Raw genomic sequence first — 23,274 nt, 5'->3', positions numbered from 1 at the left:
TTGGGACCTACTGGCAGCCCTTGAGGGAATGCTGCCATCAGGGCAGCAGGCACAGATCCGGTTCGTTCCCTACAGGACGGAGCAAGCCCAGTGAGGCCTTGTTGAATGCAAAGATGGATTTTAATGAGCAGGCTCGGGGGGTTCCATGGTGAGGCTCTGCCCGAGGGAAGAACCCTTGGGATGCTCTCAGCAGGGAGCAGGCTGCTCCTGCCACTCCTCACTCAGGCCTGCTCCTGTAGTTGTAGATGTTGCTCAGGACCCAGGCTGTGGGCACCAGGAAGGACGTGAACATCAGGGTGAGGGCGATGGCTTGTTCCTGAGGGGGACAAGGAGCAGGAATCAGTGGGATGGCTCACAGGGCTCCCGGGATGGCTGCGCTGCTGCCGTCCAACCCGGCACCCAGCTCACTTCCCTGTGCTCTTCCCAGTCCTTGGCACTTGCCCTGGGGCTGTGGGGAGAGGTTTGGGGAGCAGAGCTGTTCCCACTGGCAGTGGATGGAGCTGGTGCTCTCCAGGTTTGTTGCTCCTCTGGGACACTGGAGCAGTGTTTGACCTTGAAGCTGTGGCTGGGGCCTGCAGTGTTCCTGACTTTCAGGTGACTTTGGGATGGGAATTGCAGCCAGCAGCAGCCCCTCATTTCCCCAGTACAACCAGGACAGCGTTAACCTCCCACACTGGCACCTTCCTTTGATTTATTTGCCTGGAAAAAGCCTCTCCCAGGCTCCTGCAGCTCCTCTGTTGAAGACCTTGGAAAGGCAGCAGAGGGAAAACCCCAAATTAAGGGGTGGAGGGGGAATCAGACATAATTTTGGGGGAAAACTTCTTTTTCCCAGCTTGTTTTACCTAGCCTGGGAGGGTCTGGTTTGGGGGGGACTGTCCCCGCAGGGGGAATGTCAGAGGGACCTTGGGCTCTGCAGTGACAGCAGCTCCTGTCCTTGCCTGTGGGGACACCCCTTTGGGGTGACGGTCCCAGAATAGGGGCCGAGGTCTGGGTGTGGCCCTGAGGGACCACCAGTGTCACTGCTGCCCCTTGCCCTGGGCTGCAGGGACCCCCAGACCTCAAAGGTTTAAAAAAGGGCTGAAAGAACAAAATCAAATGGAAGCAGGAGCCGGTGAAGGGGGGGAGCAGGACATGGACACCGTGGGGGTGTGGGCTGGAACCTGAGGGTGCATTCCTTCTTTTCCTCCCCCTCCCCTTTTGCTTCCACCCCCTTCCAAAACAGTTTGGCCCAGGCACACAGAATGTTTGGGCCCCTCCAACTGGGCTTTTCCCACTTTTTCAGCCCCCCAGGATACTCACACCAGTGGAGAGTATGTTCTCGGGGGGGTGGGAGCGGAGCTGTGCCCGGGGGACCCGGCTGATCCGGAGTGCAGCTGCCAGGAGCTGGGAGCCCCTCTGGAAACCCCTCATGGCGCTCTCAGGGTGATCCCGCTGCTCCTCGCTCTGCAGCTGCCCAGCTTGTCACTGTCACTGCCGCCACCACCCCCTGCCACTCCTTGGCACAGCTCCAGGGGCACAGGGAGGAACAGCCTGACAGGTTTTCTCAAATTGCTCTCTGCTTAATTTTATTTCCCTTAATTGTTTTGGGATTTTTTTTTTCCCCTCAGCACTGCCCAGGGGTCTGAGACTAAAAACTGTCCCCAGCCAGTGCAGGGGGGCACTGAGATGTTCTGCTGGAGAGCAGAGACCTCCTCTTGGATGGGGCCTTTTCCCTTAGAGCAAAACTTTTCCTTTGGAGCAGAGCTCCTCTCTCCTTGGACCTCCTCTTCTGTGGGCTTTTATAAACTTTATAACACTCAAAGCACCATTCAGCGGGAAGGGACTTTCTGGAAAGGGCTATTTCCAAATTCCTCTGATAAAGGGAAGGAAATGGGATGGATGCCTGCCACTGGGATCAGCTGGGGAAGAAACTGCTTGTCCCGGTGTGCTGGTGGTTGCTGGAGGGGATTCCAATCCCCCAGAATCCCCATGGATGCCCGCTCCCCAGGGGATGGATATTCCTGCCCGTGTCATGGACTCTGCCTGTGCTGGAATCAGCAGCTGGTTGTGAGAAACAAACCAAAGGGGAAATGAATCCTGCTGGGGCCCAGCTGGGATTAGACCCTGGAATACCAAAGGAGTAGAGGGGGGAGTGTTACTGCTGAGCTCTGCCCTTTGTCAGGGTGTCCCCAAGGTGTCCCTGGGGCATTGGCAGCTGCAGGACTGACCCAGCCAGGCTCCATGGGGGCTTTTCCATGGATTTACAGTGCGACAGATGTGTTATGCCAATCCTCTAAATGCTGGATCAGGCAATAAAATAATCCCGGTGAACACCGGGGCCGGTGGCTTGGAGCACCCAGTGGCACCTGGCTGCAGCTCCAGCCCTGGTTCCCTGACTCACCAGGATGGGACCAGCTGGAAGTGGCTTGGAAAGGCATGCCAGAGCCAAAGTCCAGATGGAATTTTTGTCCTCCCTGGAAAGAGGCGAGGGGAAGGGTCAGAGCGTGGCTGGGGCCACGGGAGGTCAGTGGGGTGCGCTGGCTCCCTGCCAGCGGCTTTGGGAATATAACTCATCCAGCTTGGTCTTCCTCTTTCAGTTCCTCCTTCCCAGGCACAGGGCAGCCCCGGGACTGCCGCGGGCACTCAGCTCAGCTGGGCAAACACCTGCGTGTCCAGGATCATTTTTCCAACTTTTTCTTTTTAAGGAGACGAAAGAAAAAAAGCGATTTCCTTCCTTCTTTCTCGGTTGGGCAACTTCCGTCCTTCCCTGGAGCAGCCTCCCTCCGCCTGCTCAGGCTCAGCCCGGCCTCGGGACAGAAGGCAAGATCCACCTCCTCCCTTCCGCACCCCGGGGCTTGGGGCTGGGTCGGGATTTCTCACTTTCCCGAAGGCAGGATTTTCCTCACAGCTCAGTCTCGGTGAGGAAACAGAGCTGAGCTTGAGCGTTCCTGCATCCGGCTGCTGCCAGGGAGGGATTTAGGGGCTGGGCACCCTCTTTGTCCCTGTGTCACCCCGGCTGGATTGGCAGCTCTGCTCACAGTCTCTCAGAGCCTCATTTCGTCATTCCTGTGTTTTTCCTGTGCCCGGCATTGCCAGGAGCCAGCTGCAGCTGCCTTTTGTCAGGAGGTGCTTACGCGTGTCTGTATCTGTAAATTTCTTTAGTCTGTCATTACATATATGATTGTACATGACACAAAAATATAGTTTTATGTATAAAAAGCAGAATAGAAAGGTCCTGCCCCAGGAGGCTGAGCTGGAGATGTGGGATTGAGGGGGAACAGGGGTGCAGTGAGCTGGGAGAGGGGGAAGTATCAGGAACTTTTCAAAGTGTCACGGAACAGCACTGGGAGGAAGAGGAGGCCATGGGGAAGGTGGCTCTGTATGTGTTGGGAGAAACTGGTGCAACCCTATCCCGCAGCAGAAGAGGAAGAGGGAGGAGGATGAGAAGTGATGAAGCCCGTGAGCTGTCAGGATTTGGGACAGCTGGAGATGGGGTGAAGGGGCGGAGGGGATGCACCCCGGGGCTGGGAGGAAACTGGGATGGGGGAAAACCGCTGGAGGTGACCAGAGGGGACGCTAAAAGGGGCAGAGAGCAGGCGGGGGAGTGACAGGGAGCTGACTTTGTCCCCTCAGCCCTCGTCCCACCGCTGCGGCTCCGCGGGTGGGGCTGGTGGCGATGGCCGATGGCGAGGGCGACCCCGGCGTGTTCACGGCCACGGCCCTGCCCGGGGACCCCCGGCTGCTGCCCACGGTGACCAACGCCTTCTTGGGCACCCGCGTGTTCCGGGACATCCTGCACGCTGCCGGCGTGTACAGCGGGGCCGCGGGGGACACGCACCGCGCCGACCTCCCCAGCCCGCTGGGGCTGCGCCTGGCAGCGCCCGGCGCCCGCAGCCCGGCCGAGAGCTTCACCCTCAACACCTGGACAGGTGAGCAGGAGCCGGTACCTGTCCTGTGGGCTCTGCCAGAGGCTCGGTTCTCTCTGCTTCTGCTGCCTCTTCCACTCAGTCACATCTTCCTTCTCCTCATTCTCTGTTTGCCTCGGTGCTGCTCCTCTGGAACAAGCAGAAAATCCCCCTTTTGTGTGGGAATAAGTGATTTTAAGGCTGTAGCTCTTTCTCTGCTGGGGCCAGGCTTCACACTCTTTAATCACAGAGCCTGGTAAAATGTTTAATGGCACAGACCATCCCTCAGCAGCTCAGCCAGACTCGCTGTCAGTGGTGTTCTCCAGGCCACAACTGGATCTGATCTTGGGAAAAGCAATTCCTTGGCCAGCAGGAAGCAGTAGATAGGGCAGAATCCAAGTGTTTCCAAAGGCTGGTGGCTCTGGCTGTGCTTGCAGGGACCTTCAGCCATACGATTCAGTCCCCTGGCTACACGGCCACCCACCAGCTCTACGCCCACCACTCCCTGGTGCACCTGATGGCCTTCAGCATCACCATCCGGCGCTTGGATGGCTCCACGCATCCCATCACCGTCCAGCTCCAGAGCCTGTTCGTGCCACAGAGCCAGGACCTGCACTTGACCCCAGGCCCAGACTTCCAGGGAGCGCAGTGAGTGTGGGGAATGGGGGTCCTGGCCCTGAACCCACCCTGTGCGGGCTGTGGCGCAGTGCCCTGCTCTCCCCTGGGGAATAAACTGCAGTTGTAAGGCTGGAGTGGGGCTGGAATGGTGAGGGGCGTGGGGCTGGAATGGTGAGGGGTGTAAAGGCTTCTGCACACCTGCTTTGTCCTGGCAGGTGTCTAAAAAGACCCCTGAAATTAAGCATAGAAAACATTTTTATTACTTGCAACTGCAGAATTAAGCCTCACACTGACGTGTGAGAACAGTGAATGTGATGGAGGCTAGATGTGATTCCAAAGTGAGGTTGGGGAAAACAGGAGATTTGGAGATGACCCGTAGAACCTGGGACCAGAGACCATTTGTGATGGCTTCCCACTACCAGAGGGTAGGGTTAGATGGGATACTGGGAAGAAGCACTTTCCTCAGTCACTTCCCCATCTCCCACAGCTACATCTACGGGCAGACACTGGTTCCCGAGGTGGAGGGGGGCCCCCGTCCCACTGTCCACATGCTGTGGACCCCCATCCCGCAGTGGCTGACGCTGGGCGGGGAGGAGCAGGAGCGGTGCTGGCAGTTCCTGACGGCCGTGGCCGGGAGTGAGGAGGAGGCAAAGCACAGCTACAGCGCGGGGCTGGCCCTGCTGGCCGCGGGGTCCCTGCACCACTCCCACGTCCGCGCCTGGGCCGCGCTGCGCCGGGGCTGCTCCGTGGAGCTGGACGGGCCCCCAGCCCTGCGCCAGGCACTCCACGGCTGCCTCTACTACCTGCTGAGCGCCGTCCCGCCCCGGGACTGCCCCGGAGTCCCGTTCCACGGCATCAGCCCCGGCGGCTTGTCCAATGGCACCCGCGGCGAGGACTACTGGGGACACGTCTTCTGGGACCAGGTGAAGGAGGCTGTGCTGACCCGGGGGCTTGGCACGGCGAGTGGGATGGAGGACACTCCACCCTTCCATTGGGATGGAGCAGACTATCCTTCAGTAGTCTGAAGGAAAGATGGAGCCTTCTCCATCCTTCCACTGGGATGCAGCAGGCTGTCCTTCAATAGGGATGGACAAGACTCCATCCTTCCATCGGGATGAGGGTGTACTTGAAGGGTGGAGCTGGCGGGAGCATTTGGCTGCTTTCCCCCAGCCAATCCCGCCGCGCGGCCTCGCAGGACACCTGGATGTTCCCGAATATCCTGCTGCTGTATCCCGAGGCTGCCCGCGCCATCCTGCAGTACCGCGTCCGCACGCTGGAGGGCGCCAGGCGCAATGCGCAGGAACAAGGCTACGAGGTGGCACCGGGACACCGGGATGGGGTGGCACCGGGACACTGCGATGGGGTGGCACCGGGACACCGCGATGGGGTGGCACCGGGACACCGCGATGGGGTGGCACCGGGACCCCGGGATGGGGTGGCACCGGGACCCCGGGATGGGGTGGCACCGGGACACCGCGATGGGGTGGCACCGGGACACTGCGATGGGGTGGCACCGGGACACCGCGATGGGGTGGCACCGGGACCCCGGGATGGGGTGGCACCGGGACCCCGGGATGGGGTGGCACCGGGACACCGCGATGGGGTGGCACCGGCCCCTGTCCCCAGGGAAATCCCGGGCTGGGGTGGCAGCAGCCCCTGTCCCCAAAGCAATCCCGGGCTGGGGTGGCAGCAGCTCCTGTCCCCAGGGCAATCCCGGGCTGGGGTGGCAGCAGCCCCTGTCCCCAGGGCAATCCCGGACTGGGTTGGCACCGCTCCCTGTCCCCAGGGCAATGCCTGGCTGGGGTGGCACCGGCCCCTGTCCCCAGGGCAATGCCTGGCTGGGGTGGCACCGGCCCCTGTCCCCAGGGCAATCCCGGGCTGTTTCAGCAGGGCACAGCTCCAGGTGATGTGCTCATGGATGCCTTCTCTCGGCAGGGCGCGAAGTTCCCATGGGAGAGCGCAGCCACTGGCCGGGAAATGTGTCCTGAGGAGATCTACGGAGCCCAGGAAATCCATGTTACCGGGGATGTCCTGATGGCCTTCGAGCAGTATTACTGCACCACGCAGGTAAAGGGAGTGTGCTCCACCTGAGGGTGCTCCACCTGATGGCCTGGACCTGGACACTGTCACTGTCCCTTCCCTGAGGAACTCTGCTCTCTCTGCTCCGCAGGCTCCCTCCTGCAGCCCTGCCTTCTCTGTCCTTGCTCCTGTGGGCATCTCAGCATCCCGTTGGCTCAAACCAGGCCAGTCTTTCTTCCTGCTCCCTCCATCTCCTCAGAGCTCCTCTCCATCCTCCTGCTGGCTTTGGGTCTGGTGGAGTCTCCTTCATGCCCCTGTTTTTCCTCCAGGACCAGAAGCTGTTCCAGGAGGATGGGGGCTGGGAGCTGGTGGAAGCCGTGGCTCAGTACTGGTGCAGCAGGATGGTGTGGAGTGAGGAGGAGCAGCTCTACCACATCAGAGGTACCTTTGCCATGAAAATGGCATGGAAAGCAGCAGTTTGGAGCCACCTGGTCTAGTGGAAGATGTCCCTGCCCATGGTAGGGGTGTGGAACTGGATGAGCTTTAAGGCAACCCAAACCACCCTGGGATTCCATGATTTGAAGGTCCCCTTCAGGATGCCCTCAGGATGAGATGCCTGCATGCAGCAGCCAGAGCTGCATCCCAGGTTGTTCCTGCTCCAGCACCAGCACCCTGTATGTTCTCCCTGAGCATCCCTCTGGGATCCAGGCAGGCAGGAGGGTCCCCTTCCCCCGGAGCCACGGCAGCCCCTGGGTGTGCTGGGGTACAAAGCGTCCCCTCCTGTGCCCGCAGGTGTCATGCCCCCAGATGAGTACCACAGCCAGGTCGATAACTCTGCTTACACCAATGCTGTGGCCCGGCGCAGGTAATGTTTGAATGACACCTGGGAGCATGGCCTGGCTCTCTGCTCTGCCACCTGGCACTCTGCAGGGATGGGAGCAGATCCCAAGGGGATCCTTCCTCCCTCTCCTCACACCCCTCTCCCTGTCACCTCTCTGCAGTCAGAGGAAGAGTGGGGGCTCCCCTGGCTCCTCCGACCTGTTCAGTGCCCACGTGAGGCTGAGAGGGATCTCCATTCACAGCAGGGCTTCTCCCTTGGCATTCCATGGGGTGTCTGTGCTGTTGGCCAGCTGGAGACATCCACAGCCAGGGAAAGAAGCTCCTAGCTCAGTGATGGAAGCTGTTACCCCTGGCTCAATCTCTGCCCCTTGTTCTTCCACAGCAGCTTTTTCTGCAGCTCCTATCCCCTCTCTCCTCTCACCATCACCCATCCCTGACATAAAACCTTGTTCCTCCTTCTTTCCAGCTTAAATTTTGCCACTGACCTGGCTCGGGACCTGCTGCTCCCGGTGCCAGAGGAGTGGGAGGACCGTGCCAGGAAAATCAAAGTGCCCTTTGATGAGGAGAGGAAATACCACCCTGAATACGATGGCTACAGCCCAGGTGAATGGGGAGGCAGTGGCAGCAGCCTATGGAGATGGCCATGGATCACACTTTTAAACCTAGAAGGATCAGAATTCCAACTGGTTCAGACTTGGGAATGGCAGAAGAAGATTCCCTGCTGTTGCCGCAGTGCAACAAGCTGGGCTAAGGGTGTGTTATAAATGAAAATTTCTCCAGCCAAATTAAAATGAAAAAATAAAATATTTATTTTGCAATTCAAATTCTATCTAGCCAGCCACAAGGAAAGAACACAGCCAAGCCCGGGGTTGGCCCTGGGTGTGCAACAAAGAAGTCAGCCTCAGCAGAGGTTTTCCTCTATGCCCACACACCTCCATCCTGGCACAAGCAGTTTTTATAGGGAAAATTCTGCCTGAGGCCAGGATTTCAGCAATCAAACTTCTGTTCAGAGTCCCATAGTTTGATGAGATTTCCTTTCTTGGCATCCATGTATCACTTCAGATATATGGCCATCTCCAGAGTGCCACATCCTTTTACTTGTAAATGGGGTTTCAACATACACCAGGTTTCGCCTGGGAGGGTTGGGGGGATTCCTAATACAAACGTGTATACCCCAACAAATATTCAATATCACATATATCATACTAGAAATGGCGATAATTATATCTACTGCACATAACAGGTTTTCCTGCCTCACTGGGTTATTTCTCACCAGTGGACTCAAAATCTTAGGAAATTTGGGAACTGTCTGAGCAGCCCTGTCCCCAGGTGAGCCGGTGAAACAGGCGGATGTGGTCCTGCTGGGGTTCCCACTGATGCATCCCATGAGTGCCGAGGTGCGGAGGAACGACCTGGAGATGTACGAGCCCGTCACCGACCCAGCCGGGCCAGCCATGACCTGGGTGAGGAGAGGGCAGGGCCCAGCCTGGGATTCACCCCTGGGAGGGGGTGCTCCATCCAGGGGACAGTGCAGAGCTGGGGTGTGCGCTGGAAATGTTCCCTCTGGATGGAGGGGTGGGGAGGTGCTGCTGCTCCACCGCGCTGTCACCGGTCCCTCTCTGGCAGAGCATGTTTGCCGTGGGCTGGCTGGAGCTGAAGGAGCTGCAGAGAGCCCAGAGCCAGCTGGAAAAGTGCTTCAGCAACATCACAGAGCCTTTCAAGGTGAGTGGCAGGGCTGCAGATCCCTCCTGCTCCCAGGCAGGTGACGATGGGGTTGGAACCACAGAACTGCCTGGAACATCTGTCTTGGTTTGGAAAGACAGGTGTCTGCTAAGGAAAGTAGGAGCTTCTCCTGAAATGGAAAAAATGTTGAGCCCCTCCTTTCGAATTGTTACAAATTTGAAATTAATGGGGTCTCTCAGGCAAAAATATGGGAATAGGAATAACAGTTCTTTATTAGGGAAGAAAATAATAAGATAAAGTAAACAATGCAGTGAACCAAAACAACACTGACAGAGTCAGAACACAACCTGACACCCTGTTGGATGGGGTGTTGGCAGCAGTCCAATTGGAATTGTGGCTGCAGTCCTCCTGGAGTGTCAGGTGTGGTTCTGTTGGAGCAGTGATCCTGTAGAAAAGGGCGTAGGCTTCCTCTGAAGAGGCCGTGGAAGAGGCAGCTGTTCCTCTGGGAAATCCAGTGCAGAAAAAGCCATGCTGGTGTTCCAGATACTCAAGATTATATCCAGTTAGGAATGCTTGGCTCCTCCTTCTGGGCAGAGCATCTGACAATGGGATGTTATAGCTCTTATCAGTCATGCAGTGACATTCAATAGCCCATTATCAGTGGATGTCTCCCCTGAAAGAGGATTGGCTGTGGAAGAGATAAGGAAAACTGCCCACTTAACAGAAGATAACTGCCATACAAATGGGAAATGAATGCATCTTGCCTCAAAATGTGGGACAGCATCCCAAATCAATTCCTGCACCATCTCTTTCTTCTGCTGGAGCAGGTCTGGGTGGAGAACTCGGATGGGTCGGGAGCTGTGAACTTCCTGACAGGGATGGGTGGATTCCTGCAGGTCATCCTCTTCGGCTTCACGGGGTTCAGGTGAGACCTGTTGTGTCACTTCTATCTCCCACTTGTCTCTTAAAATGTCCCTGTTTGGCTGGAGCGAAGTTGGGAACAGGTTTGAGGCTCATGACAGGTGACATTTGGGAAGCAAAATGCTGTTCCCTAAGCCTGTTCTCTGCTTCAGCAGCAACATCCTCCTGTCTCCTTTGGATGTGGTGAGGAATCACCTCCTGCAGCCTCACTGTGGCCTCCCTGCTCACATGGGGCTCCAGGAGCCTCCCTGGAGTGAAGCGCTGAGCAGGCATCGCCTCAGCTTTAAAATATCCTGGGAGAACATGGAGCTGTTCGTGTAATTTCAGAGCTGTGGTGGTTTCCACCCTGGAGCCACTGTCTCTTCAGCCTATTCCTGGTTTAATTGAGGCTGGATCAAGTCTTTTCATTCCCAGTGAAATCTTCCAGCCCTAACTATGTGTTTTTACTCCATGTGTGTGGCCAGAGCTGCTGGGAAATCCGCCCCATTCCCTGGTGGAGCTGGGTGCTGTACTCCCAGCTGGAAAAGCCACCCATTCCCTGGTGGAGCTGGGTGTGAGTTTCCGCATTCCCAGCTGGAAATCTGGGCTTTGGCCAAGCTGGGAGGTCTCCAGGCACCCAGTGTGTGCCCGGTTGGGCCCCTCGTGGCACAGGCTCAAGCCACAGCTTTGGGGCTCTGGCCAAATTCCAGAGGTGGCGACAACATTGTGCGGCCACGCTCCCGCCTTTCCTGCCTAGGACACGGATCCTGTGCAGTGCTGGGGCTCCCCAGGCCCCCAGACCTGCCTTGAGCCCCCTGCAGCCCTCTCAGCCCTCTGGGGCTGGTGGTGGAGAGCTCTCTTGCGCCAGGATTTGGGCTGGGGACAAGCGGGGCTGTTGTTTTTCCTCACCCAAAGCCAACGCCCACACAGGCAGCTTGGCTTTGGCTCAGGGATGGAGGGAGAGTCGGGATGTTTGTTCCATTGTTTCTGGGGAAGGAGCGCTGCTGGGGATGCAGAGCAGACGGGGTCGACTGATGAGGCAATTAGAAGATGGTTTATTTATTGCAAAATCAGTCTCATGGAAGGCTGAGACCTACGTTCAATGCCATCACATCAGAAGCCGTTTGAATTTTAGTTATAATGTCTTTTATATATTTCTTATCATATCTTATATAGTTCTTGATCAGCTACTTCTACAAAGCTCACTAGCATCTTCATAAACTGACCATTCACTGGCCATCATAGCTAGAAATGATAGCAAACTGTAGCACATTTCTACAAGACATTGCTACATTTTACACAATTCTGGCACAATGTGCTTCTTTTTACCAGTCATAGAACTCTGCAGACGCCTGCTGCTGTATCTTCTGCTTTTTGCCAACTCTATAACAAGTTCTATTGCTAGACTTTAAAATTTTCTACTATCTTGCTTAATGTATTTATTTGCTTCCATGAGGCATATTTCTATCTGCTTAAAACATATTTCTGCTTGAGCTACAAATCTTTATTCTTACTTTGTGTCTGTTTCACTTTTCTGTTCTAAACCTTCAAGCCTTCCCCAAGGCCTTAGGTCTGTATCCATCTCTATCTCTGAGCCTTGGGAGCTCTCTGCCTGCATTTCCCACTGAGCAGCCGTGCTGAGCTTCCAGCCCTCCATCCCACGGGAGTGGGAGCTGAGGGTCACCTGCTCTGAGAGGAGCAGGGCATTCCCCAGGTTCTGCCAGCACAGCTGCTGCTGGAGCCAAGCTCTGAACCAGAGCAGGGAACTGAGCTGTGTTTTTCTAAGTGTGAAATCTGACCTCATGGAAAGCCCAGGCCCCAGCTGTGGAGCTGGAATGGGACAGGAATGTCTTGGGGTGGGCTCTGGAATCACAGCCCCAGTAGCTCCTTAGCAGGTGCTCCATCAGTGTGTTTGGGGTTTGCCCAGAGATCCTTGGATGCACTGAGGACCCTCTCAGGCTCCTCTGGTGATGCCTGGGGAGGTGGCTGCTCCCCAACCCCAAGCTGGGCTCCTCTGTGGCTCCTGCTGTTCCCACCCTGATGTGCTCCTGCCTTTCCAGGATTACGAGGTCCAGCCTCCTCTTTGATCCTGCCTTTCCTGACAATATCACCAAGCTGGAAGTCTCCAGTGTCTCCTACTTGGGCAACAAACTGGAGGTCACCATCACCAGGGAGGAGATCAGGATGGAAGTGACTGAGACCTCCCAGGACCCTCCGGCGTCTCCCCTGGAAGCTGTGCTGGAGTCGGGACAGTGCTTTCCCTTGTGGGAAGGTGTGGCAGCAGTGCCTGCACCTGCTCCCTGAAATAATTTGGGAAGAAACCATTCCCGTATCTCACACAAAGCTTTTCTGTTGCAGGGCAGAGTGTCTCCTTCCCCACAGCACCTGGATGGATCCAGAGGTCACCCAGCAGGACCCCCTAAAGCCTGGCTGATCCAGGTGTTGCCCACTGGAGCAGCAGGTCCGGGATGTTGGTGGAGTTTACAGTGGGTGGAAAGGCGGTGCCAGGCTGTGCCAGGAGGCCTTTGTCCCCCCAGGACTGTGTGTGTCACCTGTCCTTGTGGCCCCAGGGCTCAGTGGCTGAAGCTGTCACCATGGCTGGAGCTGTCACCTTGTCTGAGCCCCCTGCTCCCCTCCACACATCTCTTCCTTGGTGCAGGAGAGGAAACCAAGCCTGAAAGTGACCATTTCAAACGTGTTTGCTGAACACTCCGGAGTTATTTATGCTCTCAACATGTTTGTGTTTGTAAGGAAGCCCATTCCTGACTCCAGGATCCTGACTCCAGCTCCTCCAGCATGTCCTGCCCTGGTCCTTGCCTTCCCCCTGTGCTGCTCCGTGGGCTCAAAGGGCTGTGGAGGCTCAGCCACTGCTGTTTCACCAGATGAATGATGTTTTGGCGCTAAATAGTACTCCAAAATATGCAACTGAAAGCCTTTTAACCCTGTGTGGGCAGCACAGAGCATCGTTCCTGTTATTTGGTGTGTAACATCCCCCGTATGTTTTTAAACCCTTATCGACACTATTCCCTCTCTTTTCAAGCAGTTCTAGAGTTAAATCCTTTTTCACTTGTCCTCTGAAGGGCTGCAGGAAGCCTGGACACCAGAGAGCTGTAGAATTATCCCGTCAGATGGTGACAAGGGCAGCATTTTTCCAGGCCTGAGCAGCCTCGGGGCGAGCAAAGAGCTGCTGTGGGTTTGCTCAGGGCGTTTTTGGTGTCCCAGAAATCCCAAGGAATTCCCGTGTGCCTGCACAGGGCGGACACGGTATCCACAGCCCCTGGCTCTGGGCTGCAGAGCATCCTCCCCTCCACAGCCTCCCCGTCCCCGTGCAGAGCAGCCCTGGGTGGGAGCAGGGAATGCCGAGGGCGTTCCCTGCCCCGAGGGGTCTGTCCTGGCCAAGCCAACCCCAGGAATCTCGGCCCGGTTTATAAAAAGCCCCGCGGCTGCTCCATGCCCCGGAGCATCTGGGAGTGCTTAGGGCAGGAGCAGGGACGCTCCCGCTGCCGTGTAATTACTCGGGTCCTGCTCCGGCCTCATCACAGCCGCCAGCCCCTAATTAGCGGCAGCTCTTGGCACGAGAAAGGGACCATGCTGTCCCCAGCCCTGTGCACTGCACCAGGAATGGGATTTGGATGGGGCTGGGATACAGCCCCGCTCTGAGCCAGGGCTAGTTGGCAGAAAAGGGGGTTTCTCCTCAAAAAAGGGGTCCTTTAGCCCCAGAATGAGCTGTCTCCAGCCCAGGCACAGGGAGCAGGGAGCAGCAGGAGTGCTTCCCAGCTTTCCCTCTGTCCTGGCTGGGACTGGCTGGGGATGTCTGTGTTGCTGTAATGAGTTTGCAGGTGTCAGCTCCATTTGGGATAGGGAGGGGACAACCCCATTTGCTTCATCCCACGAGGCCCAGGAGTGTCTCTGCTTCCTCCCCTCCTCACTCCTGGGGGTCCCAGTGGCCCTAAAGGCTGTGGGAACAATGAAGTCTCTTGGCTGCCAGGACCCCCATCAGAGCAAATAATCCCAATTTACGTTTTCCCTTTGGCACCCCCCTGCCCCTTTTCACACGCAGAAACTCACACTGTGTGAAGCGTTTAATGATTTAAATAGTGACCACGGAAGCTGGGGCTTCACACCGGATAACGGGAGGTAAAAAAACCCACGGGATAAACAAAAACAACTGGGGTTGGGGAGTGGGTGGCAGAGAGGGGTGGTGGCCTTTTGGAGGGGCCACCAGTGATGCAGAGGAGGTACCACCAGCCCTTCACCCTGGGTCACTGGTCCTCGTCGTCGCTCCCGCTGAACTGGTAGGTGAAGAAGCCAACAGACTCTTGGGCCAGCTTGGAGAGGTGGATGACACCGGTGACAATGAGGGCACCGAGCAGGAGTGGCAGCACCACGCTGCCTGCCGTGGCCAGGGCGTTGTAGCACCGCGCCTTGGAGCTGAAGTGCCGAGCAGCTTCTACGTCCCCAGACACTTTCCGGTCCCGAGCCTGCAACAGCCGAAGACAGACCCTTCCCTCAGCCCCTTCCCAAAGCCCCCTTCTTGCAGCCCTTTCCCACAGCCTTTCCTGCACCCCCTCCCTGCAGCCTAATCCTGCGCCAGGGCTTTGTCCCTCTTGCAATCCCAAATTTATCCATCCATCCATCCATCCATCCATCCATCCATCCATCCATCCATCCATCCATCCATCCATCCCTCCTAGGCTGTTCCTGTTCCCCTCTGACCCTGCATCCTTTCCCCTTTGTGTTTTCCTTCCTGCTTCATCCAGAACCTCTCTGGCTCCAGCTCTGCCTGTACCCATTTTTCTATCCCAGTCTTGCCCAGCTGGGGCTGGGATTTTCCCTCCTGCTTCCTCCAGAGCTTCTCTGACTCCAGTCCCTGCTTGTCCCCATCTTTCCACAGCTGGAGCTGCTCCTGCCGTGGGGGAGGTGGGATGGCAGAGGCATCTCGGTCCCTATGGCACTTTTTAGGATCAAGCAGCTGCTCCTCGGGTGGTGGGCAGGGGGCTATGGTTATCCACGGCTGTCCCACAACCTCTGGAATCAGCGGCAGGAAAAGCAGGGAGGATTCACCAGCGGCAGGTGGAGAGTGTTGGGATGTGTCCGCCCCAGCCCGCCCGGGATTATCCCAAGCGCTCGGTGCCTCCTCGGGCATCCCTCCCCCGGCGTGTGCGTGGGGAGGGACTCCCGGAGCTCCCGGGCGCTCCGGTGCCGCCGCTCCCGTACCTTGACGGCGAAGGCGAGCGCCACGAAGCCCAGGCAGCAGAAGTTCATGTAGAGGGTGTTGAAGATGGCCCAGACCAGGTGGTCGCGGGGCGCGGGGGCGGCGGGGGGCGACCCCCGCTTGGGGGGCGGCCGCTCCTCCCGGGGGTACGAGGTGTCCATGGCCACGGAGAGGGGCACCCGCCGCTCCGGCAGCCTCGCGGCAGCGCGGCCGGCCCCCCCTTTTATATCCCTGCTCCGCTAAATATAAACCTGGGAAATTACAGCCCTGAGGGATGTGGTTGTCCCACGGGCTGGGCTGGGAGAAAGGCTGGGATGGCGAGCCCGCGGGTTTTTAATAGCCAGCATTCCTGCCGGGATGAGGAGCGCGGGTGGCTCCGGCGTGACTCCGACGCCGCAGGAGGGTCACTCCAAGGCGGAGCCCAGGACCAGCACGGCGCTGGCTGGCACAGGTACCCCCGACCCCACCCTCCGGGTGTGCTGGGCAGGGCAGAGCCCCCCTCGGCAGCACTTTTGGGCTGCCAGATGGATGAAATGGGAAGTTAATAAAGAACGGTGGAAGAGCCGCATCCATGGGGCTCCCCGGCAGCGGCGGGGGGACACAGGGCTGCCGGGTGGGGGGTGTGGACAGCCAAAACACGCGGAGGGGCTTTAATTTCCTTTTCCTGCCATCTCCAGTGTGAAAAACACGTTTACTCTCTCTTGAAAACTTATAAAGTTTAATAAAGGATAAGAGAAGATAAGGAACACAGAGTAAAGATTACGGCTGGGTGTGTCTGGGTACTTAGTTAAGAGCACACTTATCTTCGGAGATACTTCTTAAACTCTTTTTTCTTATATCACCCTGTTGTATATTTATAGACTCTTATGTATGGTAAACGTTTTTCTTAAACTAGTTTACGTATTTTAAGAATTGTTTACTATGACTCTTTTTTGGTTTTACTTTTTTAGAGTATGTATATTTTTTCGTTGTGGTTTTGAGGGTTTTTTATTACTTTTAGTTTTGGCTCTGTCTACAGATGGTGAGCGTTGATAGTTGGTATATCTGTAAGCAGTTGGTTTTTTATATGTTTATTAGGTGTTATCTAAGCAGGCATTTTAACGCAAGGACACTCATATTAGCTATTTTACTACTGTGTCTAAGCTTAATTAACAACAAAATTAAAAGCTATATCTTTATAACAAAGTTACTTTAACATTACATTTATAAAATTAATTTTAATATTTGCGAAAAGCTAATATTATAATATATATCTATAACATACAAGATGTTGGGAAGAAACTTCCCTGGGCTTTGAGCTGGAAGCTTCGCGGCAGGATAGAGGTAGCGGGAAGAACAAGAGGAGGAGGAGGAGGAGGAGAAAGTACAAAGATGCCCGAGGACTCTCCGCGACGTCCCGCGGTCAATGAGGTGACAACGAGGGGATTTGGCGGGACAAACTTTATCGGTGGCAGTGGTGACCGACAGGTGTGTCACAGGCGCCACGAAGTGCGTGAGCAGAGCAAAGGGCGGGCATGGGGCCGTCCCCCGCGCCCCGGCCTGACCGCCCCGTCCGTGCGGGGACACCGGCGATGCTGGCAGCGAGGGGACCGGGGTCGCTCCCTTCGCTCCCGCGCCCCGGATGGGTGCATTTTGGAGGCAGGAGGAGCGAGGGGAGGACCACGCGGGTGGGGCCAGGCGGTGCTCAGATGGCCCTGACTTTGGAGAAGAAGATGGCCACGATGACGATGAAGATCACCAAGGTGACGCCGACCACCATGGAGCAGATGATGTTGGCGACCTTGGCGCGGTCGCCGTGACGCCGGGCACCCTCCAGGTCCCCCACCGACTTACAGTCACGGGCCTGGGAGGCAAACGGGGTGTGTGGGGCACGGACTGGGGGGCCAAACCACCCGGGGTGGCCGCGAGGATGTGCTGGGACCCCGGGGACGCGTCACCCAAGGCACGGGTAAGGCCACCGGGCACTGCCCCACGGTCGCGGCACTCGGGGGGGGGGGCGGCACGACATTGGGAGGTGCCAGGGTGGGAGAGGGGATGTGGGAATCCGAGGGTGGGGAGGCGTTTGGAGGGAGGTGGGCAGGGGGGAGAGGACCGGGATGGTGCCAGAGAGGGCTGGGGGTAGGGGGACGGGACTGGGGATCTCGGGGTGAGGGGAAGGTCCGGGTCGGGTTGCGTCCGGGGGTCCCGGGTCGGGTTGGGTGGGAGGTCCGGATCTGGGGAGGGAGCAGGGGCACGTCGAGGGTCCCGTGCCGGGCTCAGTCAGAGGAGGGAAGTCCTGGGAGGGGCTGGCTGGGGGTCAGTCTGGGTGGGGGTCCCGGGGCCGATCAGGGCTAGATGCGGGCCGTCCCCGGGCCCCCCCTCACCTTGATGGAGAAGACGAGCGGGGGGAAGCCGAAGCAGCCCAGCCCGCCCAGCGCGCACCACAGCAGCACATTGAACACCGACCAGAGCACGTAGTCCCGGGGCTGCGGGTCGGACCGGCGGCCGGGGGCGGCCGCCCCCCATCCGGAGGACTGCAGTGGGATGGACACGTCCGCCTGCCTGAGCTCCATGGCCGGGAATGAACGTCTGGAATGGGAACGGAGCCTTGTCAGGGCGGGGGACCGGCCCCGCACCGCCCCGCAGAGGGAGGGAGGGCATGGCCCTCTGGGACCCCCAGCCCACGCAGTCTGGGGGTGCAGAGCAGTTCTGGGGACACGTGGGGGGCTTAAGGGGTCTTGGGGGAACCCTGAGGACTCCGAGGGAATTTGAGGGGGGGTTGGGGTTGTTGTAAATGATGCAAATTTTATTTTAAAAAATATAACAATCAGGAGTTTGTTCGCCTGTTCCAAGAGGGAGGGGAATTCAATATTTTCTTCGAAGGATTCTGTTCGCTGGGAGAGGGCCGATGATGTGAACATCCACAGATTGAGAGAAGCCAGAAGACCATTAGCGAACATTAGTGAGTATTAGCGACCATTAGCGACCATTAAACCAAGATCACCTCCCTGTCTGGGAAATTAGTCCATGAGAGAACCGAAAAATAAGGTTTGAAAGCGAAATAGGAGGTCAAATACTAATAACTGTAATTCTTTAGTGTAATTTAAGACCTGTAAACGAGAATTTATTTGTGTTTGTTTGCATAGATATGGGAAACATCAGCTAAGGAGCTATCTGTGGATGGGAGCCTCTTCCATGGCACCTCCTGGCCAGGACAAAGTAACGCCCTGTCACCACAAACACCGTGCTGAAGGTTTTTTTTCTCCTTCCGAGTTTTGCCACAGGTGGGCTGCGAGGAGCTGTCCATGGCAGCCTGGAGTGGTCACAGGCGGGAGGGAGGGAGGCTTTGCCGGTGACTGTTTTGGGCTGGGAAAGGGTCAGTTGCCTGTGTGGGGCTGCCCTTTGCATTTTTCCTGGAAACTTGATAAAACCGGGAGAAGGAGTAAGGGGATCTTGGAGCAATGGCCTTTGTTGGCCTGAGTTCCCATTGGATGTGCTGGGTTTGGGCAGGCCAAGCCTGGGGCCGGCCAGGCAGCAGATTCCATGGAGGAGGAGCCTGTGCAGCGAGGAGCCCATGTTTTCCAGGAAAAAAGCAGAGCAGAAAATGATTCACCAGAGGCTCAGTGCCAGAGATCCTGCAACAAATAACCACTGTGTTTGTGAGTGGGATTTCTGACATCTTACGAGTGTAGTGTCTTGCCAGGAACCCGACGTTCATGGAGAGAGAAAAGACCACGGTTTTGTTGCCATTCTTGTGGGGCCCCAGCCCCGAGGACTGGGCCCTGCCGAGGGCGAGTGCAGAGGGGAAGGGGGAAGCCAGGCCAGCTGCAGAACTGAAGCTCTCCCAGATGGGTTGAGGCCAGGATCTTCCTTGTCCCCGCCGGGCAGGGAGCGGCAGCCCCGAGGCGCAAGGATCGGCCCTGCCACTCCTTCAGCGAGTGACAGGTACCGCTGGGGCTTGGTGTGGCTTCCTGCAGCCAGAGTTCCCTTCCCTGTGGGATGGGGAGAGAATCCAGAGCAGAAATATGAGGAAACTGCTGGGCTGGGATGTGTTTGATAATGAAAGTAAAGGCTGTGCGTGCCAGCAGAGCGAGACGCGGAATGCATTCCCTACTTCCTTGTACTTTCTGGCAGCTGTGCCCAGGAAAACCGCGCTCCAGGCAGCTGGGATGGGGGCTGTGAGGATCCCACAGCAGGATCCCAGCTCACCTGGCTGCAGGGGGAGATGTGGAATCCAGCCCTGGTGGGGCAATGGGGGATGGAGCCAAAGAACCCACGGCCCCTTCCCTCTGGGAGCCTCTCCAGTGCTGCTGACCCTGCTCAATCCCATTCCAGCTCATCCTACTCAAGCCCTTTGCACATCCTGCCCCACCAAAGCCACCTTGCCCTAAGCTCTGCTTGCTGCCGGCCCTTCCTGAGGGCTGGTGAGGATGGGGGTGCTCCTGGTGACATCCCAGCAAGGATCATGTTCCACCTTCATCCTCAGCATGACTTTATCCAGGTTCATGATGTCTGGGGTGGCCCCTGAGCATTGTTTCTGTGATGAGGGGCAGTTTCCACCTCCTTGAGGCACATCCCACGTGCTAACATTGTTTCTCATCCTGTCTAGCTGCTGTAGAACAAACCTCAAACCACATCCTCATTATATGAAACCAAGACAGGGCAAAAGTGAAAAAAGCCTTTATTTTCAGGGTTTCTCTGAGCCGGGTGCCCCTTCTAAAAATTGTTTTGAGGCAGCTGGGGTTCCATTTCCAGAGCAAAGCAGCAAGCAAGCCATGGCAGGGTTGGGGGTGCTCAGCTGCTCTGGGGAGCAGAGTCCACTTCAGAACGCTTCCAGCCAGGGCAGCCATCAGCAAGGGCTCCACAAAAGCTCCGAGTGGGGAGGGAAGAGGGGCAGGGAGGGAAGAGGGGCAGGACAGACAGCAGCAGGCGTCGGGTGAGGCACATGGATTGTCATTTTGCAGTTTCGGTGCAGGAAGGCACTCCCCAGGCATGCCCGGCTCCAGCCCCGGGCGGGGAGGGAAGCAGAGCCCGCGGGGCAAGGATGGCACTAAGGGTGGCCATTACCCGTACGGGTGTGAGGAGCCTCTTAAGACCCCGGCGATGGCCAGGGAGACGAATACGATGACGATGATGACGATGAGGATGTTGATCACCAGGGCCGTGATGTTCAGGTACTTGGCCGTGGAGCCGTAGCTCAGGGCCCCGCTGTAGTCACCCAGCACTTTGCGGTCCCTGGACTGGGGACAGGCAGAACCAGGGTCAGAGGGCTGGAGGGGGACACCCCACGGGGCTCAGGGCTGTGGGAGAGGTCCTGGAGGTGCCAGACCGGGCTGAAGCCCCCCAAAACATCGGGGATACCATGAGGTGCCCACTGCCCAACCCAAACCCCTGTCGTCTCCAGAGCTTCCAGCCGGGACTCTGTGGGGTCAGTGGTCCATGAAGGGGGGACTCTGTGGGCTCTGTGGGACACCCTCTGGTCTGGGGTTTGCGGGGTCCAAGGGACACCCCTCAGCTGAGGCTCTGTGGAGTCCATGGGTCACGCTGGCACCGGGAGCTCAGTGGGGTCCACGGGGGCTCTGTGGGGTCCATGGGGCATCCCGGGCTGGGGGCTCAGTGGGTGTCCCTGAGGTCTGGGACTCAGTGGGGTCCCCGGGGCTGCCCCCACCCCCCGTGTCCCCCCGGGCTCCCCACCTTGACAGAGAAGACGAACGCCAGGAGGCCGAGGCAGCAGAAATTGCCGTACAGGGTGGTGAAGAGGGACCACACCAGGTGGTCCCGGGGCGGCGGCTGCTGCTGCTGCTGTGTCTCCTCCACCACCACCGTCGTGCTCCGGGGCATCTCCTCCATCTTCACCTCTGCCGGCAGCATCTGGTACGGCGGGAGGTCCTGCTGCATGTTGCAGGCTCGGGGACAGTGGCAAAGATACCTGGGGGAGCCGTGTAGTGTTTCGGGAGGTGGAGGCACCGCAGGGCGGGCGCAGCTGTGGCGGTTTCGTTTCCTCGAGATTTAGGACACGGAGCGGGAATAGACCGCCCCTCCGGACGCCCCTGTAAGGGCAGAGGAGACTCCTCCTCGGCAGCGGGAAAACCCTGGGCTCCCTTTCCCTCTCTTTACCCCTCCCTGTCCCTGCTTCCTTCCTTGTCTCAATCTTTACCTGTTCTTTGCCCTCTTTTTGCTTAACCGTTTTCTTTCCCCTTGATTCCCTGTCCCTTTCCTTGTCACCTTTTTTTGACCCCTATCCTCCTTTCATCCTTTAACCCATTCTTTCCCCCCTTTTTTTTTACCACCTGTGTTGTCCTTTTCTTCCCTTTTCCCCTGTTTTGTGACTTCTTTGCCTGCTTCTTTCTTTGCCCTGCTCTTTCCTTCCCCTTTCTTTTTTTCCTCGTTTTTTCCCCTTTCATTGCCCCCTTCACTACCCCTTTATTATCCCCTTTTTCTTTCCCCTTCTTTCCCACTCTTCCCTCTTTCTCTGTCCCTAATCCCTGTGAAACCCCCAAATCCTGCTAGACCCCCAGGCCCACCTCTGTCTAGCACAAATACAGGCTTGAGGCCAGTTGGTACCACTTTTTGGGGATGCCATTTGGGATCCCCGGAAAGCTCCGTCTGCTGCCGAGGGCTGCACGCCCTTAAAGGAATCCCCCTCTCAGGCTTCTCAGTGTGAGCGTGATTGAACTGTGTTAATGCATTGGAATCCGCAGAATACGCTGTCCTGGAACTTTTTCCTGGCAACTCCGGGAATGTTTCTGATTAAATAAACGGAACAAGTAGGGCCCCGCCCTGGAAATTGGGATTTGCTTTCTGGGAGTCACAGCCCAGGGCATTGGTGCCCTCTAGTTTTCACAGCCTTGAGTGTATTTTTTCCTTTAATAGTGGATTTCTCCCGTGGTTTTGCCCCTAGCCTTGAAATGAACAGGGCTTATGGCTTTATTAATGTTCAGCTCTTTATTAAAAAGATCAGCTGGGCAGGGGGCTCAACACGAAGCTCACTCCCGCTGTTGTAGCTTTCCCGGCAGCCAAAGGGTGAGAAGGCTGCAGAGTCTGTCCCTGGAGCCTCCGTGGCACACTGGTAGCCAGAGGTGAAGAGGTGTACAGCCTGGATCTGAAGTCCTGACCAGCAGACCGTCCTACTATCTTTTCCTCCTGGCAAGGGGATGAGCCTAGGTCTGTTACCGAGGTCCAGCAGCAGCTATCCTTCTCCTTCCCTCCTGGGAACACCAGGAAGAGTGTCTCGTTTCCGTGTGTCTGCTTCCCACAGCCCAGTCCAAGTCCAGTCCTTTGCAGGCTATGGTGACAGGTCAGACAGACCAGGGACGTGGTTCCCTTTTCCCCAACCAGCGCACCCATCCAGCCCCTTCCACTGTGCCCAATCTTCCATTAAGGGGTGTTCTCATCCCCAAAACCCCCTCCCATAATTCCACTGGTACCCCTATTTTGCATCCCAGTCCTAGAATGGCAGTGTGGGTAGAGGGTGTAGGTGATTCCCAGGAGCAATTAGCTAATTAACATTTCAATATCAGTACCTAGCTCAAGCCAGCAGTGTCCCAGTATTACCATGGGAACCAGCAAGGCACTTTTGTTCATAACACCTGGGACTCGCAGCGAGTGTGAATCGGGGGGTCGCAGCCCCCATGGGGTCCCCGCAACCAGCAGGGGGATGCTCCCAGGGGTGCCCGCACTCATCTTCCCGGGACGATCCCGGGGATCCCGCTCCTGATCCCAGGGATCCCCGTGGGGTCCGTGCCTGCGGGTAGCGCCCCCCTGCGGACCGGGCCGGGCGCTGCAGCCCCGCCGCTGCCGGCCGGGAACGTACCATCCTCCGCCGTGGGGGGGAGAGATCGGGGGTCCGCCCCGCCGAGGCCCGCGTCACCAATCCCTTTGGCCCCTCCGTCCCCTCGGCCCGAATACCCCGTTCGGTTCCGCCTCGCCGCCGCCCCGCTCTCCCGCCGCGCAGGGCCGGGGGCAGGGCGGAGGCCGCGGCTCCCCCCCGCGCCCCGCATGGCCGCGCCCGCGGCGCCCCGCGGGGATGCCGGACCGTTGGCATGGAGACGCGCGGCGCCTCGGCAGGCCCCGCCCCCGGGGCGCGCCCATTGGCGGAGAGCCCGCGGCGGGCGCGCTGCGATTGGCTGGCGGGGC

The 23,274-nt window shown here is 57.6% G+C and overlaps 4 protein-coding genes and 2 long non-coding RNA genes across 9 annotated transcripts; 1 reads left to right on the top strand and 5 right to left on the bottom strand.

Moving 5' to 3' along the window:
• Positions 1-98: 98 nt before the first annotated feature.
• On the bottom strand, positions 99-2,904 carry LOC110467552 (uncharacterized). The gene is made up of 2 exons (XR_002464867.3): positions 1,300-2,904; positions 99-316 (listed from the first exon to the last, which is right to left on the bottom strand). It is a non-coding gene; the product is annotated as an uncharacterized LOC110467552 (long non-coding RNA).
• Positions 2,723-13,315, top strand: PGGHG (protein-glucosylgalactosylhydroxylysine glucosidase). 4 transcript variants are annotated; one of them, XM_085579990.1, is made up of 15 exons: positions 2,745-2,799; positions 3,076-3,105; positions 3,613-3,908; positions 4,322-4,532; positions 4,990-5,425; positions 5,698-5,817; positions 6,438-6,569; positions 6,851-6,962; positions 7,314-7,386; positions 7,828-7,964; positions 8,691-8,824; positions 8,988-9,083; positions 9,872-9,969; positions 12,005-12,216; positions 12,303-13,309. In XM_085579990.1, exons 3-15 carry the CDS (start codon positions 3,656-3,658, stop codon positions 12,365-12,367), a joined length of 2,079 nt encoding a protein of 692 aa, XP_085436116.1. In that variant the 5' UTR covers positions 2,745-2,799; positions 3,076-3,105; positions 3,613-3,655; the 3' UTR covers positions 12,368-13,309. The 4 variants fall into 4 exon arrangements, with proteins under 4 accessions (XP_021380415.3, XP_085436116.1, XP_085436118.1 ...); XM_021524740.4 differs by lacking the exon at positions 3,076-3,105 and having other exon boundaries at positions 2,723-2,799; XM_085579992.1 differs by lacking the exons at positions 3,076-3,105; positions 12,005-12,216 and having other exon boundaries at positions 12,303-13,315.
• Positions 13,316-13,851: 536 nt separating this feature from the next.
• Positions 13,852-16,126, bottom strand: LOC110485054 (interferon-induced transmembrane protein 5). The gene is made up of 2 exons (XM_021556098.4): positions 15,162-16,126; positions 13,852-14,425 (listed from the first exon to the last, which is right to left on the bottom strand). The coding sequence occupies exons 1-2, from the start codon at positions 15,318-15,320 to the stop codon at positions 14,207-14,209; spliced, it is 378 nt and encodes a 125-aa protein (XP_021411773.2). The 5' UTR covers positions 15,321-16,126; the 3' UTR covers positions 13,852-14,206.
• Positions 16,127-16,271: 145 nt separating this feature from the next.
• LOC110467550 (interferon-induced transmembrane protein 5-like) lies at positions 16,272-17,727 on the bottom strand. Its single transcript, XM_021524739.3, has 2 exons — positions 17,523-17,727; positions 16,272-17,002 (listed from the first exon to the last, which is right to left on the bottom strand). Exons 1-2 carry the CDS (start codon positions 17,709-17,711, stop codon positions 16,844-16,846), a joined length of 348 nt encoding a protein of 115 aa, XP_021380414.1. The 5' UTR covers positions 17,712-17,727; the 3' UTR covers positions 16,272-16,843.
• A 2,075-nt stretch (positions 17,728-19,802) lies between these two features.
• LOC110467549 (uncharacterized) lies at positions 19,803-21,790 on the bottom strand. The gene is made up of 2 exons (XM_085579994.1): positions 20,833-21,790; positions 19,803-20,378 (listed from the first exon to the last, which is right to left on the bottom strand). Exons 1-2 carry the CDS (start codon positions 21,034-21,036, stop codon positions 20,202-20,204), a joined length of 381 nt encoding a protein of 126 aa, XP_085436120.1. The 5' UTR covers positions 21,037-21,790; the 3' UTR covers positions 19,803-20,201.
• A 274-nt stretch (positions 21,791-22,064) lies between these two features.
• Positions 22,065-23,186, bottom strand: LOC116183698 (uncharacterized). Its single transcript, XR_014955529.1, has 2 exons — positions 22,952-23,186; positions 22,065-22,346 (listed from the first exon to the last, which is right to left on the bottom strand). It is a non-coding gene; the product is annotated as an uncharacterized LOC116183698 (long non-coding RNA).
• Between the last annotated feature and the right edge of the window lie 88 nt (positions 23,187-23,274).

This window comes from Lonchura striata, chromosome 5, assembly GCF_050655825.1.
Source record: "Lonchura striata isolate lonStrDom1 chromosome 5, ASM5065582v1, whole genome shotgun sequence".
Classification (NCBI taxonomy): domain Eukaryota; kingdom Metazoa; phylum Chordata; class Aves; order Passeriformes; family Estrildidae; genus Lonchura; species Lonchura striata.
The sequence above is the reverse complement of the archived record's forward strand: the minus strand, read 5'-3'. Positions and strand labels throughout refer to the sequence as shown.